General features: G+C 40.8%; 1 protein-coding gene across 3 annotated transcripts in view; it reads right to left on the minus strand.

The window, feature by feature from the left end:
- LOC132770573 (amine oxidase [copper-containing] 3-like) overlaps positions 1-17,050 on the minus strand; it is a 57,209-nt gene that overhangs the window by 28,749 nt on the left and 11,410 nt on the right. Inside the window, exon 1 of one of the 3 annotated variants that reach the window (XM_060767666.2) lies at positions 8,443-10,130. The exons of 1 other annotated variant lie outside the window; for it this stretch is intronic. In XM_060767666.2, the coding sequence (XP_060623649.2) occupies positions 8,443-10,024 (1,582 nt within the window). In that variant the 5' untranslated portion in view covers positions 10,025-10,130. Of the gene's footprint in view, positions 1-2,365; positions 4,055-8,442; positions 10,131-17,050 lie in introns of those variants that run through there. One more of the 3 variants, XM_060767667.2, reaches the window with a different exon arrangement.

The following is a 17,050-nucleotide window of genomic DNA, read 5'->3' on the forward strand; positions in this document are numbered from 1 at the left end:
CCTTCCACTTCGGCAGGATCTACTCTCCCGGGAAGACGGTCAACTTCTCCACCTCGACCTCGCTTCTCTGCATCTTTCGGCGTGGAGGATCCAGTTCTGAGGTCCCTGTGTCCAGAAGTCCTCCCGATCCTGGAGGCAGCTCACAAACCAGCAACCAAAAAGTGCTACTCGGCGTGCCTCAACCGCTTCCAGGCCTTTCTCTCCGAGAAGGGCCTCGACGACCGCCAGCCTTCGATACCGTCGGTCCTCTCGTTCCTGCTACACCTTACCGAGCGAGGCTTGTCGTTCTCATCGCTCAAGTCCCACTTGGCAGCCATCTCTTGGCAGCTTCAACGAACAGGAGAGGCCTCCTTGTTTAAGGAGAGCTCAGTGAGGACCTTCCTGCGGGGTTTCAACAACCTACACCCCCCCAGTCCGCTCCCCGACCCCGGGGTGGGACCTTGACCTTGTGCTGGCCCGACTCGCACAAGAGCCTTTTGAACCGTTGGCATCGATCGACCTGCGACTTTTGTCGTGGAAAGTAGCTTTTCTTGTTGCTGTCACCTCGGCCCGTAGGCCTTCGGAACTTGCAGCACTGCGTGTGGACGAACCATATTTTGTTGTCCACGAGGACAGAGCAGTCCTCCGTACTGACGTGAACTTCCTTCCCAAAGTTGTGTCCCCCTTTCACGTGAATGAAGACATTGTCCTTCCCTCGTTGTGTCAGTCCCCCTCCACCCCGAGAGAGAAAAAACTTCATATGCTCGATGTGCGGAGGGCTTTGCTTTGTTATAGGGACAGAACTGCTCGGTCTCGAAAGACTCAGAGACTGTTCGTGGCGTATGCCCGAGAAAAATTGGGCTTGCCGGTCACGGCGCAACGCCTGTCCCATTGGATCACCTCGGCTATCGAGCTTTGTTACCAGCTTGCTCGACAGCAACCCCCTTTGGTTGTCCGGGCTCGGTCAACCAGGGCTATGGCGGCTTCGACAGCCTTCCTTAAGGGAATTCCCCTGGACGCTATTTGCAAGGCGGCCATTTGGAAGAACCCTCAGACATTTGTCTCACATTATAGACTGAATACCAGGTGTACACCTGACGTGGCCTTTGGGAGGGCGATTTTGGAGTCGTGTCCTTCATAGGACCCAAAGAATTTTTTCGTGTGCTGGTCGATACCGAGACCTTCTTCGGTACCGTACATTGTTGTGAATGTTATTTACCATGTTCTACTTGAATTCAATTGTTTACCGGTGCTGGTGAATGTAATTGCACCTTTACACTTGATGCCTTACTGCCTGAAGCACAGGCAACCTTGCACTACAGCCTAATGGGGCTCACCACGGGTACTGTTTGTGTCGATATCGACACCTTTTTGCCTTCCTAATGTGTTTTGCACTTGTTAACAAAACTGTTTTTGTGTAACCACTTAATGTGCCCTCATTACTATGAGTATCTTCGGAGATCACCATGTGTTGTGTTTCAAGGGTCATGAAACAGTTCTTATTGTTCAAGAATGCCCTCATTTATTGAGTGTCTTTCACTGTTAATTGGTCACCCTCACGTGACCGGGAGGATCATGTACTCCCATAAGTTTATGCACGGTACCCTTCTTCGGAAGTGATTGCAATCTCTTGTTTTGGAAACTGTTTGCACTTAATAAAATTGTTTGGCCCTTGACTTGACTAGTCGGTTTGCATTTTTCCCGCCTCCGGGACCTGAGCTTGCTAGTCTCCACAAGTGTGCATTCGCAGAGACCACGAAGAAAAATGGTAGGTTACATACCTGTGACCATCTTTCTTCGAGTGGTGCTCTGCGAATTCACACTAACCCGCCCGGCCTCCCCTCTATGCAAACCTCCAATTTCTCGCTACCATAGCGGCGTAGGAATTGGATCGGTGTGCGCGGGGCGCCCTTTTATCCCCTGCCGGGGCTGGGCGGGGTTACCGCCAAAACTTGAAAGTTTTAAAATGTAGAAGTTTCCGTTGGAGCCCGCGCAGGCGCAGTCTCTCCACAAGTGTGAATTCGCAGAGCACCACTCGAAGAAAGATGGTCACAGGTATGTAACCTACCATTATTGTTTCTTTAAAAGAGAAACTAACAAACACTTGCATGAATCACAAAGGTGTTTTTTTTTCCTCTATCACATTTGAAACTTAAAAACAACCAGATCCTACCCAACTTATCCCAAAAATATGTTAGTAATTGTGCATTTTTTTTTCAAGTTATGATGACTCTCTTAATTTCATAACCTGTTTTTAGGGAAGTAATGCTCAGAAGTGCTTTTACTAGTTCCTTCCTCTGAAACAGAGCCTACAGTACTTGGCATTACTAACAGACAACTAAGTATATTACATTTTAAGAAAGGTACAATAGAGATAGTCACTTACCACCAATATCCATATCCATCTTGAACTGAACACTGTGTGTGTGAATTGCCCCCAGCACCCACTCTTGAACCCTGTTGCCAAATTCTGTAGCATCACCAACGAGGAAAGATGATTGAATATACCCACTGAGATGGGCCCTGACACCAACAACTCCATTTTGGTGAAAAATAAAGTCCCATATATAGTCATAGTTAGTAACAGAACTTATTGATCTAAACACGAGAACGGAATCTTCCAATCCTCCATAAAATGGATCCTGGCCATTTTCATAATGGCGTCGCAAAGGCACCTCAGCATTCTGCTCAAAGATGCAGATTGAGGCTTCTCTGGTTACAGGTGATGGTGTATCAACAAATAAGTGTCTGTCCAAATAAGTAGCTAAGTAAGGACAATCCACACCCTGGGTGAGTGAATGTAGAGCACGTCCAAACCCATAGCTTATGTCCATATATCTACTTGACATTAACAGTGGACTGCTGGAGCCATAGACAGCCGATGCATCTTGCAGGCTTAGTTCATAGATTATCCTCTCACCCTTAAACCTGATGTCAAAGACACGGGGTCCCTGGAATACATCTGTTCCAAAGGCAAAACTCCATGACATGAAGTTGACTTGGTTATTCTTGATCCTATAGCGTGAGCCACGAGGTTCATAGTGCAGAGGACCTGGACCCTTAGGGGGCACCCTTTGTTTTAATGATGTATATCCCCCATCAGGAGGAGACTTTTTGACTTTGGCTACTTTAACACATCCATCATTGAATTGTCTCTCAAGTTCTTCCATGTCTTCAAAGTATTGACCATTATAGAATACCTTTTTCACTTTCCAGTCAGAAATATCTAGGCTACTAAGATCCAATAGGACCTCAAGTCCAACAGGGTGCACATAAAAGCCAGAAACATTTTGCAAATGATTAAGCCAGATTAGGCGGTCTCCTGATTCAAAGCCTGGAGGAAATCCAAAAGTATAAAGAAAATTGTTTCCATTGTAATCAAATACCTTGTGCATAAAGTTGGAAGCCTTTGGATACTCCTTGTTCTTCAACAATGAATACATTTCTTCCAAGTCATTATTTAACAGAAATCTTTTGGAATAAGTTAGTTTTCTGCCATACTTTTCCTCTGTGATGTCATAGTGGTATGTTGGATTTGGAAGAGGGCCCACCAAAAACTCAGTAATGTTTGGATCCTCCTGATTTCCAAAGTAGACTGTGACTAGTGCTTGTCGAGTAGGTCTTCTCCCTTGATGGTCCAGAAATTCCAGAACCTCTGCTTTTGGAGGAAGCTGGAGAGTGATAGAATAAATGACGTTGTCATCTGGCTTTGCTTGAGAAGGATTAACCAGTGGTACTGCTAGATTTTGTTGTAAGTACCTGTTCACTCGTATCATCTCTGCTGGAGATAAATCATCAAATATCAGGCTGTTGATACCTTGGGTTTTCTCCTCTAACCCAAGATCCTGGAGATGACTCTCACAAATCATGGATGTCTTCCCTCTTGTTTGCAAAGTCCAGACTATGATAAAAATTATGGCTGTGAATATTGTTAGGAGAGGATAAGCCAATTTTAAGTTCATTTTCAGCAATGCTGTAAATGGGTTTGTAAAACAATTTGTAGAATGCAGATTTTATAATCCCAATATTTATGTAGAGTTCCAGAGAAAGATAAAATGAACAGCAAGAAAGGAGATGGGGAGCCCAACTGCAATATAGCTTGAGTTTTCAAAACTATATAAATGCCAAAATCTAGGAAATACCACTGTTTTGTGGCAAATATTTTTATTTCATTCACACCCTTAATAATCTCACTCATCCAGTTTGAACATCTCATTAGTCACAAGATGAACAAAGAGATAAAATCTAAATTACTCTCAGCATTTTCATTAAAAGTGTAAATTGGAAATATTAATCCTTGTTTTATCATTTATTTCATTGTTATGCAGAAACAAATTATTTTAAAAGCTGTGTTCCATTATGAAGAATTCTAGAGGGTTGGGACATTTTTGCACAGTGGTGATTTTTTCATGAGAACTTCAGGTTTAAAGCCAAAAAGAGCTTTTCAGTATTGTACACTAAAAACCTTCTGTGCAAACATAGTGTAGTTTGTGCAAAAAACCTTATTCTCTTCTGTACATAAACCTATTTTCTACACAAATATTTTTCATGACAAAATTACTCTAAAATGTAAAAAGTTTCATTGTGATTTCTCTCCAAAGAATTATTGGCTTCTCAGCAAGAATTTAAAAATGTGTGACCATTCCTAATATACAAGTATATTTAATCATGTTCAAAAAAGTTATGGGGGGAGGGAATCCTTTAGATTGTCTCAGTTGAAACTTATGCTTTACAGAACCTTCTAGTGCTTTCCAAATTTTGCAACCTCCTACTCTCTTACTAGCAGAAATATCATTGCATGTGTCAAAGTAAGCCTTGAAAACCAAATCTGAGACAGAAAGCAATTAAAACCATGTCTACACTGGCTGCTTAATCACTGTGATAACAACTGCCCACACCAGAATGTATCCTCTGTTTAATCTGGAGTATTGTGCAGATTTGCCCAGGTAATGTCCTTACAATGTCTGGAATTTATATTGATTGATTTTGCAACCTCAGCAAATGATGCAGCAGATCTGAGTCCACATTGGCCATGCTGGTCCATCCATGTTCTGTGTTTCTCCACCACCGCTTCCAGTGGCAACAAAGCTCTCTACAAGTACCGATCCATCACAGTCACATCTGTGCCACTAGCAAGACAGAGCTTAGAGGGATACTTCCTCTCCTTCTTGCTGGTTATATGGATATCCAGTTCTGATCCAGCGGACCGTGATGGGCAGACCTTTCCAGAGAACTCTGCAATGGGTGACGAGCAGAAACACAAGGCCCACCTTCCCCTGCACCCACCTCCTGATGCATCATGTTCAAGTGTCAGGAGTACTCTATGGAGGGAACTGCACCACTGACAGACCCCTTGAGTAAGATCCTTGGAGGAAATGGAGGGCTGGGGGGAAGGGGGTGGCCATCCTCCAATTTTTTCAGGCTCCAATAGTTTGAAGAACTGAGGTGGCTGTGGGAATTGACCCCTGGAACTTCAGAGGCAGTCCTGGAAGTCAATCCCCACAGGGCCCACATCTGGAAAGATGTGGGTCCAGATCTTTCCAGTTTAAGGGACGATCTTTCCAGCTTAAGGAAGGATCCAGCATAAGGTCCAGATCTTTCCAGGCATTTAATTTATGCAGAATAAATGGGAAAACCCAGCTTTCTCTGCATTAATTTGCTTTTACCTTAGGCATCATTTGGACACCTCAGGTAAAAACGAGATAGGTTCCGCATTTTGGGCCTGTCTGGAAGGGCCAGGCATGTAGCCGGGGGGGGGGGGCTTTGGGGGCTTCAGCCCCCCCCCCCCCCCAATTCTCATGGTGGTCTGCGAAAAGGCCTTACTGGTACATTATTTAAACTGTTATGTTTATTCATATCATGATCTGATCACCATACTCAATATATTTCATATGCATGGGGGTATTGGGGTAATGATACAAAAGATTTGCTAGGGTAAACCCTCTTTCACTCAGACTTAGCCCCCCCCCCCGAATCAAACTCAGACCCCCCTCCCCAAATCAAAATCCTGGCTATGGGCCTGGGAAGGACCCTAAGATATATTCACACATTCAGCAAAAAAGCAGATAAATTATAATTTAAAGTATCTGTCTCAATATCTTTGCCACAAACACATTAGATGTTCTCGCAAATTGATCTCAAAAGTATTTTAGGCTCCTTCTACGCTGCCATATAATTCAGATTATCAAATTAGATAATCCACATTATCTGCTTTGAACTGAATTATATGAGTCTACATTGGAATATAATCCAATTCAAACCAGATAATCTGCAAATCTGGATTTGCAGAAGAAGTGCAGAAGAAGCCTGAAAGAGGAATAATATATCCTGGCCTGATCAATCTACTCCACCCACAGTCTACCTTAAAAGCAAGCTCCCTGATTGAGCAAGGAGGTCCTTTCAGATAACAATCAAAGTACAAAGAGGGAAATATTTCTAAACACACATTGGAAAATTGGGCTACAACAAAGAATTGTTCCTCCTGGTAACAGAATTCTGTTTGTCCAGGTAGTAGCTTTTTATTTGCTTTCGTTTAGATTTTGCTGTGCTTTTGATTTTGCTAAAATTCCACTAATTTCAGAAATACTGAAAAAAAATCCACATTATCTGCTTTGAGCTGGATTATATGAGTCTACAATGTCACATAAAAGAGTTCAAAACAGCTAATCTGGATTTTATATGGCAGTGTAGAAAGGGCCACAGCCACCCTTTTCTGACATTCAATGATAATTAAAATTGCAATACATTTTATCATCCTCTAATGCAGTGGTAAACTGGCTGGGATTTCTGGCCAAAACACCTGGGGACCCACAGGTTGAGAGCCACTGCTCTAGTGGAATAAAGAAGAAACATTTATTTATATGTTGTATTGTCTTTTTCTGATTGGTTGTGCTACATCAGCAGTTTTCCAGGTTTATATCATATCATTTTTTTTCTATCCACTATTAGTAAATATGCTCAAATTCCATTACATACAATGGCACAGTAAAATGGTGACCCTCATAAAATGGCAAAATCAAAGTTTGATTCTGGAGTATTTTCAAGTTATGGGTTGTTGAATCTATGACCATAGAATCTATGTTTATGTAAGATTGACTGTAAAAAGCAAATTTACTTAATGCTTCCAAGGCAAGATGTATATCTGGGTGAGGAAAGTATGCCCTCCAAATGTGGTTTTACAAACTGACAGGCTTTCTTCCTTCTTTATCATCATTGACAGGGATGTGAACTGCATAAGAGGGATGCTGCCTCTTTGTTCATCTCAGGTGCCAAACATGTATTTCCTCCATTCACTCATTACATAAAATCTGAATAAAACCTGACATAGAAAATAAGTGTTTACCTTGTTTGAGGCAAAATTCAGATTTTGGCATGTACGGTTGGTTCTTCACTTTTGTGAGAAATTAGGTATGGAAGACTCCTCCTCCCCAAAAGTGGAAAAACTGTAAATGATTAAACTCTACCCCCAACCAAAGTTAACATGCTTGCTAGCTCTAGGAGTCCTGAACTTGCTGTTGCGTGTGCCCATGTCTGCACAGTCCCTTCCCCATTTCCTTCTTAAATATATTGCAGTACTTAGCGAGAGGGACTGAACCCTGCCAACTGCCTCCACCCAGCCCCCTTACTTGCTAACTGGATCACCACCACCTCTACTGACCTCTTCGTAGGCAAATGCCGAAGTCAACCAGGGCTGCCACCTCAGTCTTGCAGACCCCAACAGTCTTGCAGACCCCAACTGAAGAGGAAAAACAACCCTATATGCCACCTTTGTCAGACCCAGCCTACCTGGGCAAAATACAGAAGCATGGGGCAAAAGCAACAAGAGATAGTCCAAACTGGACTACAGAAGGGACAGCCTGGACAAGAGCCATCAGCTTAGGGAAAAGAGAGGGACCATGCCAGAACTCATCAGTTTTCCACTACTATAGCTACACTGGACACATGGAGATACCTTCTAAATATTCATTGTGCTTGTCAGAGTCCTTCTACACAAAGCTGATTGGATGGTAATGGATGGTAAACGAATTCCATCCTCTCATGGCTGTTTCTCCAAAGACTATGATACCTGTTGTGATGACCTGATTGGATAATGCAGGAGGAAGTAGAAAATCCTGCACTCAATAGTCCTTGGAAACATCTATTGCCTTTAAAGAGAAAAACAAAATCTTCAAAGCATCAGAGGTGGAGGTATCTTGTCACATTTGGGAATTCAAAATAAATGGATTCTCACATCACTCCCCTTCCCCCAAGAGAATCACTCCTACTAATTTACCACTATGTGCGTATGTGTCTTCAAGTTGCATATCAAATTATGATGAGTCCATGAATTTCATAAGGTGTTCTTCATGAAGAGATAAACAGAAGTAGTTTTGCCAGTTTCTACTTCTGAAAAACAGCCTACAACACCAAATAAATTAATGTATTACATTTTAGAAAACTTACTATATAGATATAGTCACTTACCACCAATGTCCATGTCCACCTTGAACTGAATGCTGTGAGTATGAATTGCCCCTTGTGACCACTGCTGAACTCTGTTGCCAAATTCAGTAGCATCACCAAAGAAAAAAGGTGAGAGAATATATCCACTAGGATGGACCCTGACACCAATGGCTCCGTTTTGGTGAAAAATAAAGTCCCACACATAGTCATAGTTAGTAACTGAAGTAATAGATCTAAACACAAGAGCAGAATCCTCCAATCCTCCATAAAATGGAGCCTGGCCACTTTCATAATGGCGTCGCACAGGCACCTCAGCATTTTGCTCAAAGATGCAGATTGAGGCTTCTCTGGTGACAGGTGATGGTGTATCAACAAAATAGTGTCTGTCCAAATAAGTAGCTAAGTAAGGGCAATCCACACCCTGGATGAGTGTGAAGAGACTATTTCCAATCCCATAGCTTAAGTCCAAATATCTGGTAAGCATTGGTCCAGGATTATTGGAGCCATAGACAGTCATTGCATCTTGCAGGCTTAGTTCATAGACGATCCTCTCACCCTTAAATCTGATATCAAATACACGGGGCCCGTGGATTGCATCTGTTCCAAAAACAAAACTCCATGACATGAAATTGACTTGGTTATTCCTGATGCTGTAGCGTGGACCACGGGGTTCATAATGCAGAGGGCCTGGCCCCTTTGGTGGTACCCTTTGTTTTAAGGAGGAATATCCCCCATCAGGAGGAGACTTTTTGACTTTGTTTACTTTAACAAACCCTTCATTGAATTGCCTTTCAATATCCTCCATGTCCTCAAAGTATTGTCCATTATAGAAAACCTTTTTCACTTTCCAATCAGAAATATCTAAACTGCTAATATCCAGTTGAACCTCAAATCCAACAGGGTGCACATAAAAGCCGGGAACATTTTGGAAATGATTAACCCAGATTAGGCGGTCTCCTGATTCGAGACCTGGAGGCATTGCATGGGTATACTGAAAATTGCTTCCATTGTAATCAAAAACCTTGTGCATAAAGTTTGGAGCCTTTGGATATTCCTTTTCCTGCAAGAATATATGCATTTCTTCAAACTCATTACTTAACAAAACCCTTTTGGAATAAGGTAGCTTTCCACCATACTTTTCCACTGTAATATCATAGTGGTATGTTGGGTTGGGAAGAGGACCCACCAAAAACTCAGTGACATTTGGGTCCTTCTGATTTCCAAAGTAGACTGTCACTAGTGCTTGACGGGCAGGTCTTCTTCCTTGATGGTCCAGAAATTCCAGAACTTCTGCTTTTGGGGGAAGCTGAAGTGTAATGGAATAAATGCAGTTGTCAGCTGGCTTTGCTTCAGAAGGATCAACCAGCGGCACAGCTAGGTTTTGTTGTAAGTACCTATTCACCTGTGTCATCTCTGCTGAAGATAAATCATCAAATACCAGGCTGTGCATATCTTGAGTTTTCTCCTCTAGTCCAATGTCTTGGGGAAGACTCTTACAAACCATGGATTTCCTTCCTCCTGTCTGGAAGGCCCAGACTATGATGAAAATTATGGCTGTGCATATAGCCAGGAGAGGATAAGTCCATTTCATTTTCATTTTCATCAGTGCTGTAAGCAGCTCCCTGTGGTTTATAAAACAATTTGTAGAGTGTAGATTGTAGAGTTCCAGAGATTAGGTAGAGTTGCAGAGGACATTCAAATGAACTATGAAAAAGGACATGGCAAGAAGAAACTGAGATACTACTTCCCAAAACCCTATAAATACCATGCTCTTAGATACCGCCCATTCCGTATTTAAATGCATTGCACAGAGGAAACAATTATGAATTCATTTATACCCTGAAGAAACTTATCCATTCAATCGGAACACCTCATTAGTTGCAAGATCGACAACAGATAAAATCTAAATTAAACCAAGTGTCCTTTTTAAAGTGTCAATGCTTTTTAGATTGTTTATTTCATTATTACATACAAATAAATGGTTTCATACATTTTTTATTATCCAAGAATTCAAGAGTTTAGGGTCATTTTGCACATTTGTGAAAGTTTACAAATATTTCTGTGCAAATACATTATTTGACCAGCATCCTGACAAGCAAAGAATTTCATCGTGATTCCTCTACAAAATGTCTTGGCTTCTCGACAAGGATTTTAAAAATTGAGAACATTCTGTCTGTGGAATTTGTGAGTTCTCTTTCATGGTAAATGGTTTCATTATAGAAAAGACAGTTGCCCAGGGGGGCGAGGGGGGGTGTCCGTCACATAATTTCTGCTGAAATGTATAGTTGACAGTACCTTCTAATACTTTGCAACCTGTTATTTTCTTGCAGAAGAAACACTTCTTAATGTTTCAAAATAAGCCTTGCAGACCATATTTGGCATGAAATATAGTTGGGTAACTTTAACAGAAACTTTATTTCTTAATGTTTTCTCAACAACACTTTAACAGCTTCTTTTTTAATGGTCAGGCTTATCTTTCAACAGTATTCTTTCCCCTTACTTCTCAGATGTGCATTACTTCTATCTCTGTTTTTAGCCTGACATTTCTCTAATATGTAGAGTAAAACACTGATTCTCAGAATGTCTGACCACTCGCCAGGCTAGTTTGGGATTCTAATCTGGAAGATCAAAAATTGAGACTATTGCTTTTTTTAAAAAAAAAACATGTAATACCTGAAATCTCCTAATCATGAAATAGAAAGTTCAGATTTACTTCTTAAGCTACCTTTGCTGTGTATGCTGATATTCCTGGGTTCTTTTCCAATTGCCTTGTAAGATCTCGAAGCATTGAGTCTACTCTAGCAGTCTCTAGGAATAAGATCCAGGGAAGTTTTTCATCTCTAGTCATCTTTTTGGACAGTTTCTTTGAGGAAAATTATGGCTGTGCATAATGTTAGGAGAGGATAAGCCAGTTCTTTTTCATCAGTGCTGTCAGCAGGTCCCTGGAGTTGTAAAACAATTTGTAGAGTGCAAAATGCAAAATCCTAGCATGCAGAGTTCCAGTGAAGGATCAAATGAACAATGAAAAAGGAGATGGGGAGGAGAAACTGAGAGTGCTACTGAGTTTCAAAACTATACAAATATCATGATCTTACAAAATACCACCCACTCATTGCTTAAAGGTATTTCACAGAGAAAGCAGTTCTGGCTTCATTCACACCCTTAATAGTCTCATCTATCCAGTCTGATCACCTTGTAAGTCATAAGACATATATTTCACTTTTGAGATGATAACTTACACATGAAATTTGTAGAAAATGCTGTGGGATACAAGCAGGGCAGTGATTTTCCGTCACATCTCCTGACTTTTGAGCTAACATCAGATGTAAACCCTGGAGCCATAATAATTGTGCAGCCCTGCACAACATGTTTCTTTCTAAATATAAGATGCCTGTTTGCAACCAGTCATGTGCTTATGTACATATCTCCTGTCTGATCTGTGTTTGAGTTTTTTCACACCTACGTAGAATGTTTCATCCTGGTAATTGCAATTGGAATGGATAAAACATGTGCATGCTGCACTTTTTGCATCTTCCGCAGTTCCTACTACTCTAACACTCTGCCACCCAAAATGCCCAAATTGGTGACCTTAAATGAAAGACACAAAGAGCATGTGTCTTGTTTTAGACAGCCATAGTATCATAAGCCTATTCCCCACAGGCTTTATTTTTAGAGAAAAATGCATGCCTCCTATATGTTAGGCTTGGTTTTAAACACCTGGTGCTCAAGTTAACCATTCTTCCAGGTGGATTTCATTTTCCAGATCTTTGCTGATTATATTATTATATTCCTTTAAAAATCTCGTGGCTATCCTGCCCGAGGCACTCTAGGAACTGAAATTATATAGTAACTTTTGCCAGCTTTTCATTCCAAGTCCTACTCTGACTACTAGCTGGTTATAGAACTATAGATGCCTTTGGCTAAATCTTTGCAACAATAGCTTTTTAAAAATTTTAATCAGTGAGCAGATGGGCAAAAAAAATACACAACTTAAACAGAATCTTTACATTTTAATATTATGGTCAGTTTTTTTTTTCCTCAAGAGAAAACATGCATTACCTTTTCTCTTTTCTGAAGGTGAAAATTCATTTTTAAGAACTTTGGTTATTATATTATTTTGTTCTTTTTTTAAAAAAAGTTAGTGCCCTAGCTAAAATACTGTGGAGTTTTTTATATATATAAAAAAAGCAACAACAAAAAAGCAAGTGTCTGACTAAGGTACTCCAGGAATTAAAATTGAAAAGTATTTTTTGCCAAATTTTCATTCATGTTCCAATTCTGACTATTGGCTAGTCACAGAACTGTGAATGCCCATGGCCAAATCTCGACTACAACAATTTTATGAAAGCTGTATGAATCTTGAGCTGATCAGTGAGAGAGTACAAAATTATATTTGGGATCCAAATATCATTGGTTTGAATGAAACTAGTCATAAATATCGCACATGTGCGATTGAAAGGCAAAGGTTTTCCCCTGACATTAAGTCCAGTCATGTCCGACTCTGGGGGTTGGTGCTCATCTCCATTTCTAAGCAGAAGAGCTGGCATTGTCCGTAGGCGCCTCCAAAGTTGTGTGGCCAGCACAACTGCATGGAGCGCTGTTACTTTCCTGCCAGAGCAGTACCTATTAATCTACTCATGTTTGCATGTTTTTGTACTGCTAGGTTGGGAAAATCTGGGGCTGACAGTGAGAGCTCATGATGCTCCCCAGATTCAAACCTATGATCTTTCAGTCAGCAAGTTCAGCAGCTCAGAGGTTTAACCCACTGCGACACAGAGGACAATCGGGAAAAAAAAATCAAAAGTCATTACAAAATTAGGGGGTGCTGGTGTTTTGTTTCTAAAGTGTTTCTAAAGTATAGGTAGTGAAATTTTTGTTACTATAACAAGTATAATTACTATAATTGAGAAAACTTCAGGGGCTCCTTTCTCCTTTAGTTTTACAGCTATTTGAGAAAAACCTACGACAGTGGTAGAACACACTTATCACTGTTATTAGCCCATCAAGTTTCAGAATGTTTCACTTATCCATGGATTTTTGGTGAATTTGCAAAGTTTTTAAAACAACATTTTTTAAAAAAAAAAAAGACAACTGTTACCTTCTTGAATTTTCTATACAATGACACAAGAGAAAAGAGGACCACCACCCCCCCCCAAATTCAGAAATATTCATATATCTACTGATTTTAGGGATTTTTTAAAGTTTTGACAAAAAAAAATTTAAAAAGCCACAACAGCGATCTGGGACTTCCGGTGTGCCGCAATGGCGAGGAGAAGGACTCTTTAGCCTCGGAAGGGAAGAGCCTGCTCTGTAAGCGGCTGGGTAGAGCTACAGCTCCCTTTTCCCCACAGAACGAGGTGGGGAAAACTGCGTAACCGCAAGGGGATCAGCCGACGACCCTAAAGGGGGCTCTCCCCTCAAGGGAGGGTTCCCAAAAGGGTCCGGCAATTAGATCCCCGAGGTAAGGCGGGTCGCCACAGTAGCACACAGGGCATCGCGTCCCTGTATATCCTCGAGCGTGCACATCTCCATTGAGGAAGAAAGACAAGAATGAAAGAATGAAAGAAAACAGCAGCTTGCTGTAAGAATCTATCCAAAAGTGGGTGAAGAAGCCTCTTCTGAACTAATCAGAGAATAATAGATGGACAGAAGGTAAGAACTAAAAAGAAAAAGCGGAGAGAAGAGGTAAAACCTCAGGGGGGAGAGAAAGAGAAGATGGAAGGAGAAGTGAAATACTGTAATATTGAAGTATTGGAAAATTCTAGGACGCTCTCTTAATTCCACTACAAGCCTGAAGAAGGGAGGAGGGAGGAGAGGAGAAAGAAAGAAAGAAAACACGAAAGTGGTGGAGTAGCAGAAAGAGAAGTGCAAAGAGAAGTAAGAAAGAAAAAGAATAAGAAAGAAATTAAAGGACATAAGCAGGACATTAGAATACAGGAGAAGAAGAAAAAAAGAAAAAGAAAAGAGAAGAGAGAGAAGGAAGAAAAGAATTAGAATTAAAAGTACTTGGGAGGGAGAATTTGTATTTGCCCACACTAATACCCACAATTAAGGACAAGTTGGACAAGTAGGTCAAGCAAGGGTTAACACGACAACATAGAACTGACCTTGAGGACGCCACCTCGAACAAGGGCTGATAAAGCAGCCCACGCGAGCTACATATCAGGAAGCAGAGGGAAACAGAGGGAAGACGCAACGCGCCACGTCACTGCGCTGCGTAACTACGCAAGAAAGAAAACAAGGAAGTAAGCTCGCGAGAGAAAGCCCGAGAGAGCCCGAGACTGTGAATGAAGATAACGCGAGAAAAAACGTGAAGTAACCGAGGTGGGGCGGAAGTAGAACGGAAGAAGGGCAAATAAGGTGAAACAAAGTAAAAACTCTACAAGAAATTAGAAAACAACGTGAGAGAAGACGAAATAGAAGAGAGCAGAGGAAGGAAAGTGGAATAAAAAGCAGATTGGTGTAACGGTGGACAAGAAAGTAAACGAAGGTAACTGACAAGCGGAGAAGAAACAGACGCAATAAGAAAGGAGCAGAGGAACAGAGGGAAAAGGGTAAGGAAAAAACTATCAAATAAATAAATAAACAAACCCCCCCCCCCTAAATTGGAATACTGAAATCTAAAGACAGAGAGAGACTGAGTAAAAGAGGGGGAAGAGAAGAATTGAATTTGTAGATAGTAGTAATTAGAAAACTTGAACTTCCCCCACTCTCTCTCTCCTCTCCCTCCCCCCTCTAACGACTCATTTATACCCTCTCAGTTATCTCCCTAGAGCCTCAAAAGGAAAAGATAGCAAATATAAAGACAGGACAAGATAAAAGACAAGAGGAATATAAAGACAGTGACGAAGGGAGAGATGACCACACCAAAAGGCAAAGGAGAAAACTTAAAGGAAATGAAAGGAACAGCTAGGAAAAACTCCCTGTCTGAGGATGTACCTCCAAAAGAGATGAACATAAAAGAGATGATGAAAAAAATACTAGCAGAAATACAAACGATGCAAGATAAACAAGACAAAATGCAGGAAAAACAGGATGCGTATCAAAGTATAGCACAGGAACAGATGGCTAGCCTGAAAGAAGAACTGGGAGTGATGAAAGGAAACATAGCCTCTATACAAAGAGAACTAAAGGATCTTAAGAAGGAAAAGCAGGAGCTAAAGAAAGAACAAGGGGAAATATCAGTGAAAATGAAAACCTTTGACCTAAAAAGTCATCGGATAGAAGAAAGACAAGAAGCTATAGAAGCGAAGACCCTGGAATATCAACTCAGGCTAAGAAATATAGAGGAAGAGGCCAAAGAGAACATACAAGAGAAAGTAACGGAAATCTTATCAGAAATGCTGAATTGGACGGACCAAGAAGTCATAAACCATACGGACAGAATATACCGGGTGAATACTATATATGCAAAAAAGAATAAAACAGCAAGAGACGTGATCGTGAATTTCACGAAAAAAACGGTCCGAGACGAAGTGCTGAAAATAAATAGCAACAAGAATGTGTTTTACAAAGGAAAGAAAGTGGCGATACTGAGAGAATACCCGAAAGCAACACTGAACAAAAGAAGGAAGTATAATTTCCTTACCGAGGAACTAAAGAAACAAGACATAAGATTTCGCTGGGAGAAAGGAGATGGTCTCATGGTTACTTACAGAGAGCAACGTTACTGGATCTTGAATGAAGAATGTGCAAAAGATTTTTAAGACAAAATAAAAAGAGAGGCTGGAAAAAGAAGAGATAAGCACGAAAGAGAGAGAGAAAGGAAGAAAAAGCCAGGAAGATACTCCCCTGAGAGGCAAAACGGACAAGATAGGCAGAAAGAACAATCAGAATGGTCATTAAGAATACCGTCGAATGAAATTCTAAAAGATGAAAGATCAAGAAAGAAGGAGGAAGCAAATGAAGAAGAAGAAATGAGACAGGAGGAAGAGGACGAGAGATACGGAGAATCGGAGGAGGAGGAAGAGGAGCAGGAGGAAGAGACGCAAAAAGAAGAATGTATGGAGAATTAAAACTTTACTCTCAGAATATTAATGGGATTAACTCACCGAATAAAAGAAATAAAATATTTAATAGATTAATAAAGCAAAGGTTTCACGTTATTGCCCTACAAGAAACGCACATAATACAAAAACATGTAGCACACCTTAATAACAAAAAACTGGGAAGAATCTTTTACGCCTCAGCAAGTGAAAAAAAAAGAGGGGTCGTTACATACATAGACGCAAACATACCGGCAACCCTAGCATTTAAAGATGAGGAGGGAAGATTTGGAGGGGTCACCATCACAATTCAAGGGAAAAAACTATTACTATGCAATATCTATGCCCCAAATGATTCTAAAACAACATTTGCGGAAAAAGTAAAAAGACAAATAGACTCCCAAACATTTGATCAATTAGTAATTCTAGGGGATTTCAACGGCGTAATAAACAATAAAGTAGATAGAAGCAAAGAACAAAAACAGAAGGGGAAAGGAACATCGAACTGTGGAAACCTACCAAAGTCAATCCTAAATTGGATACAAGAATACAGACTACAAGATATTTGGAGATTGAAACATGAAAAGGAATTAGACTACACCTTTTACTCGAACCGCTACAGAAGCTGGTCAAGAATAGACATG

Source organism: Anolis sagrei, chromosome 3 (assembly GCF_037176765.1).
Source record: "Anolis sagrei isolate rAnoSag1 chromosome 3, rAnoSag1.mat, whole genome shotgun sequence".
NCBI classification, from domain to species: Eukaryota; Metazoa; Chordata; class Lepidosauria; order Squamata; family Dactyloidae; genus Anolis; species Anolis sagrei.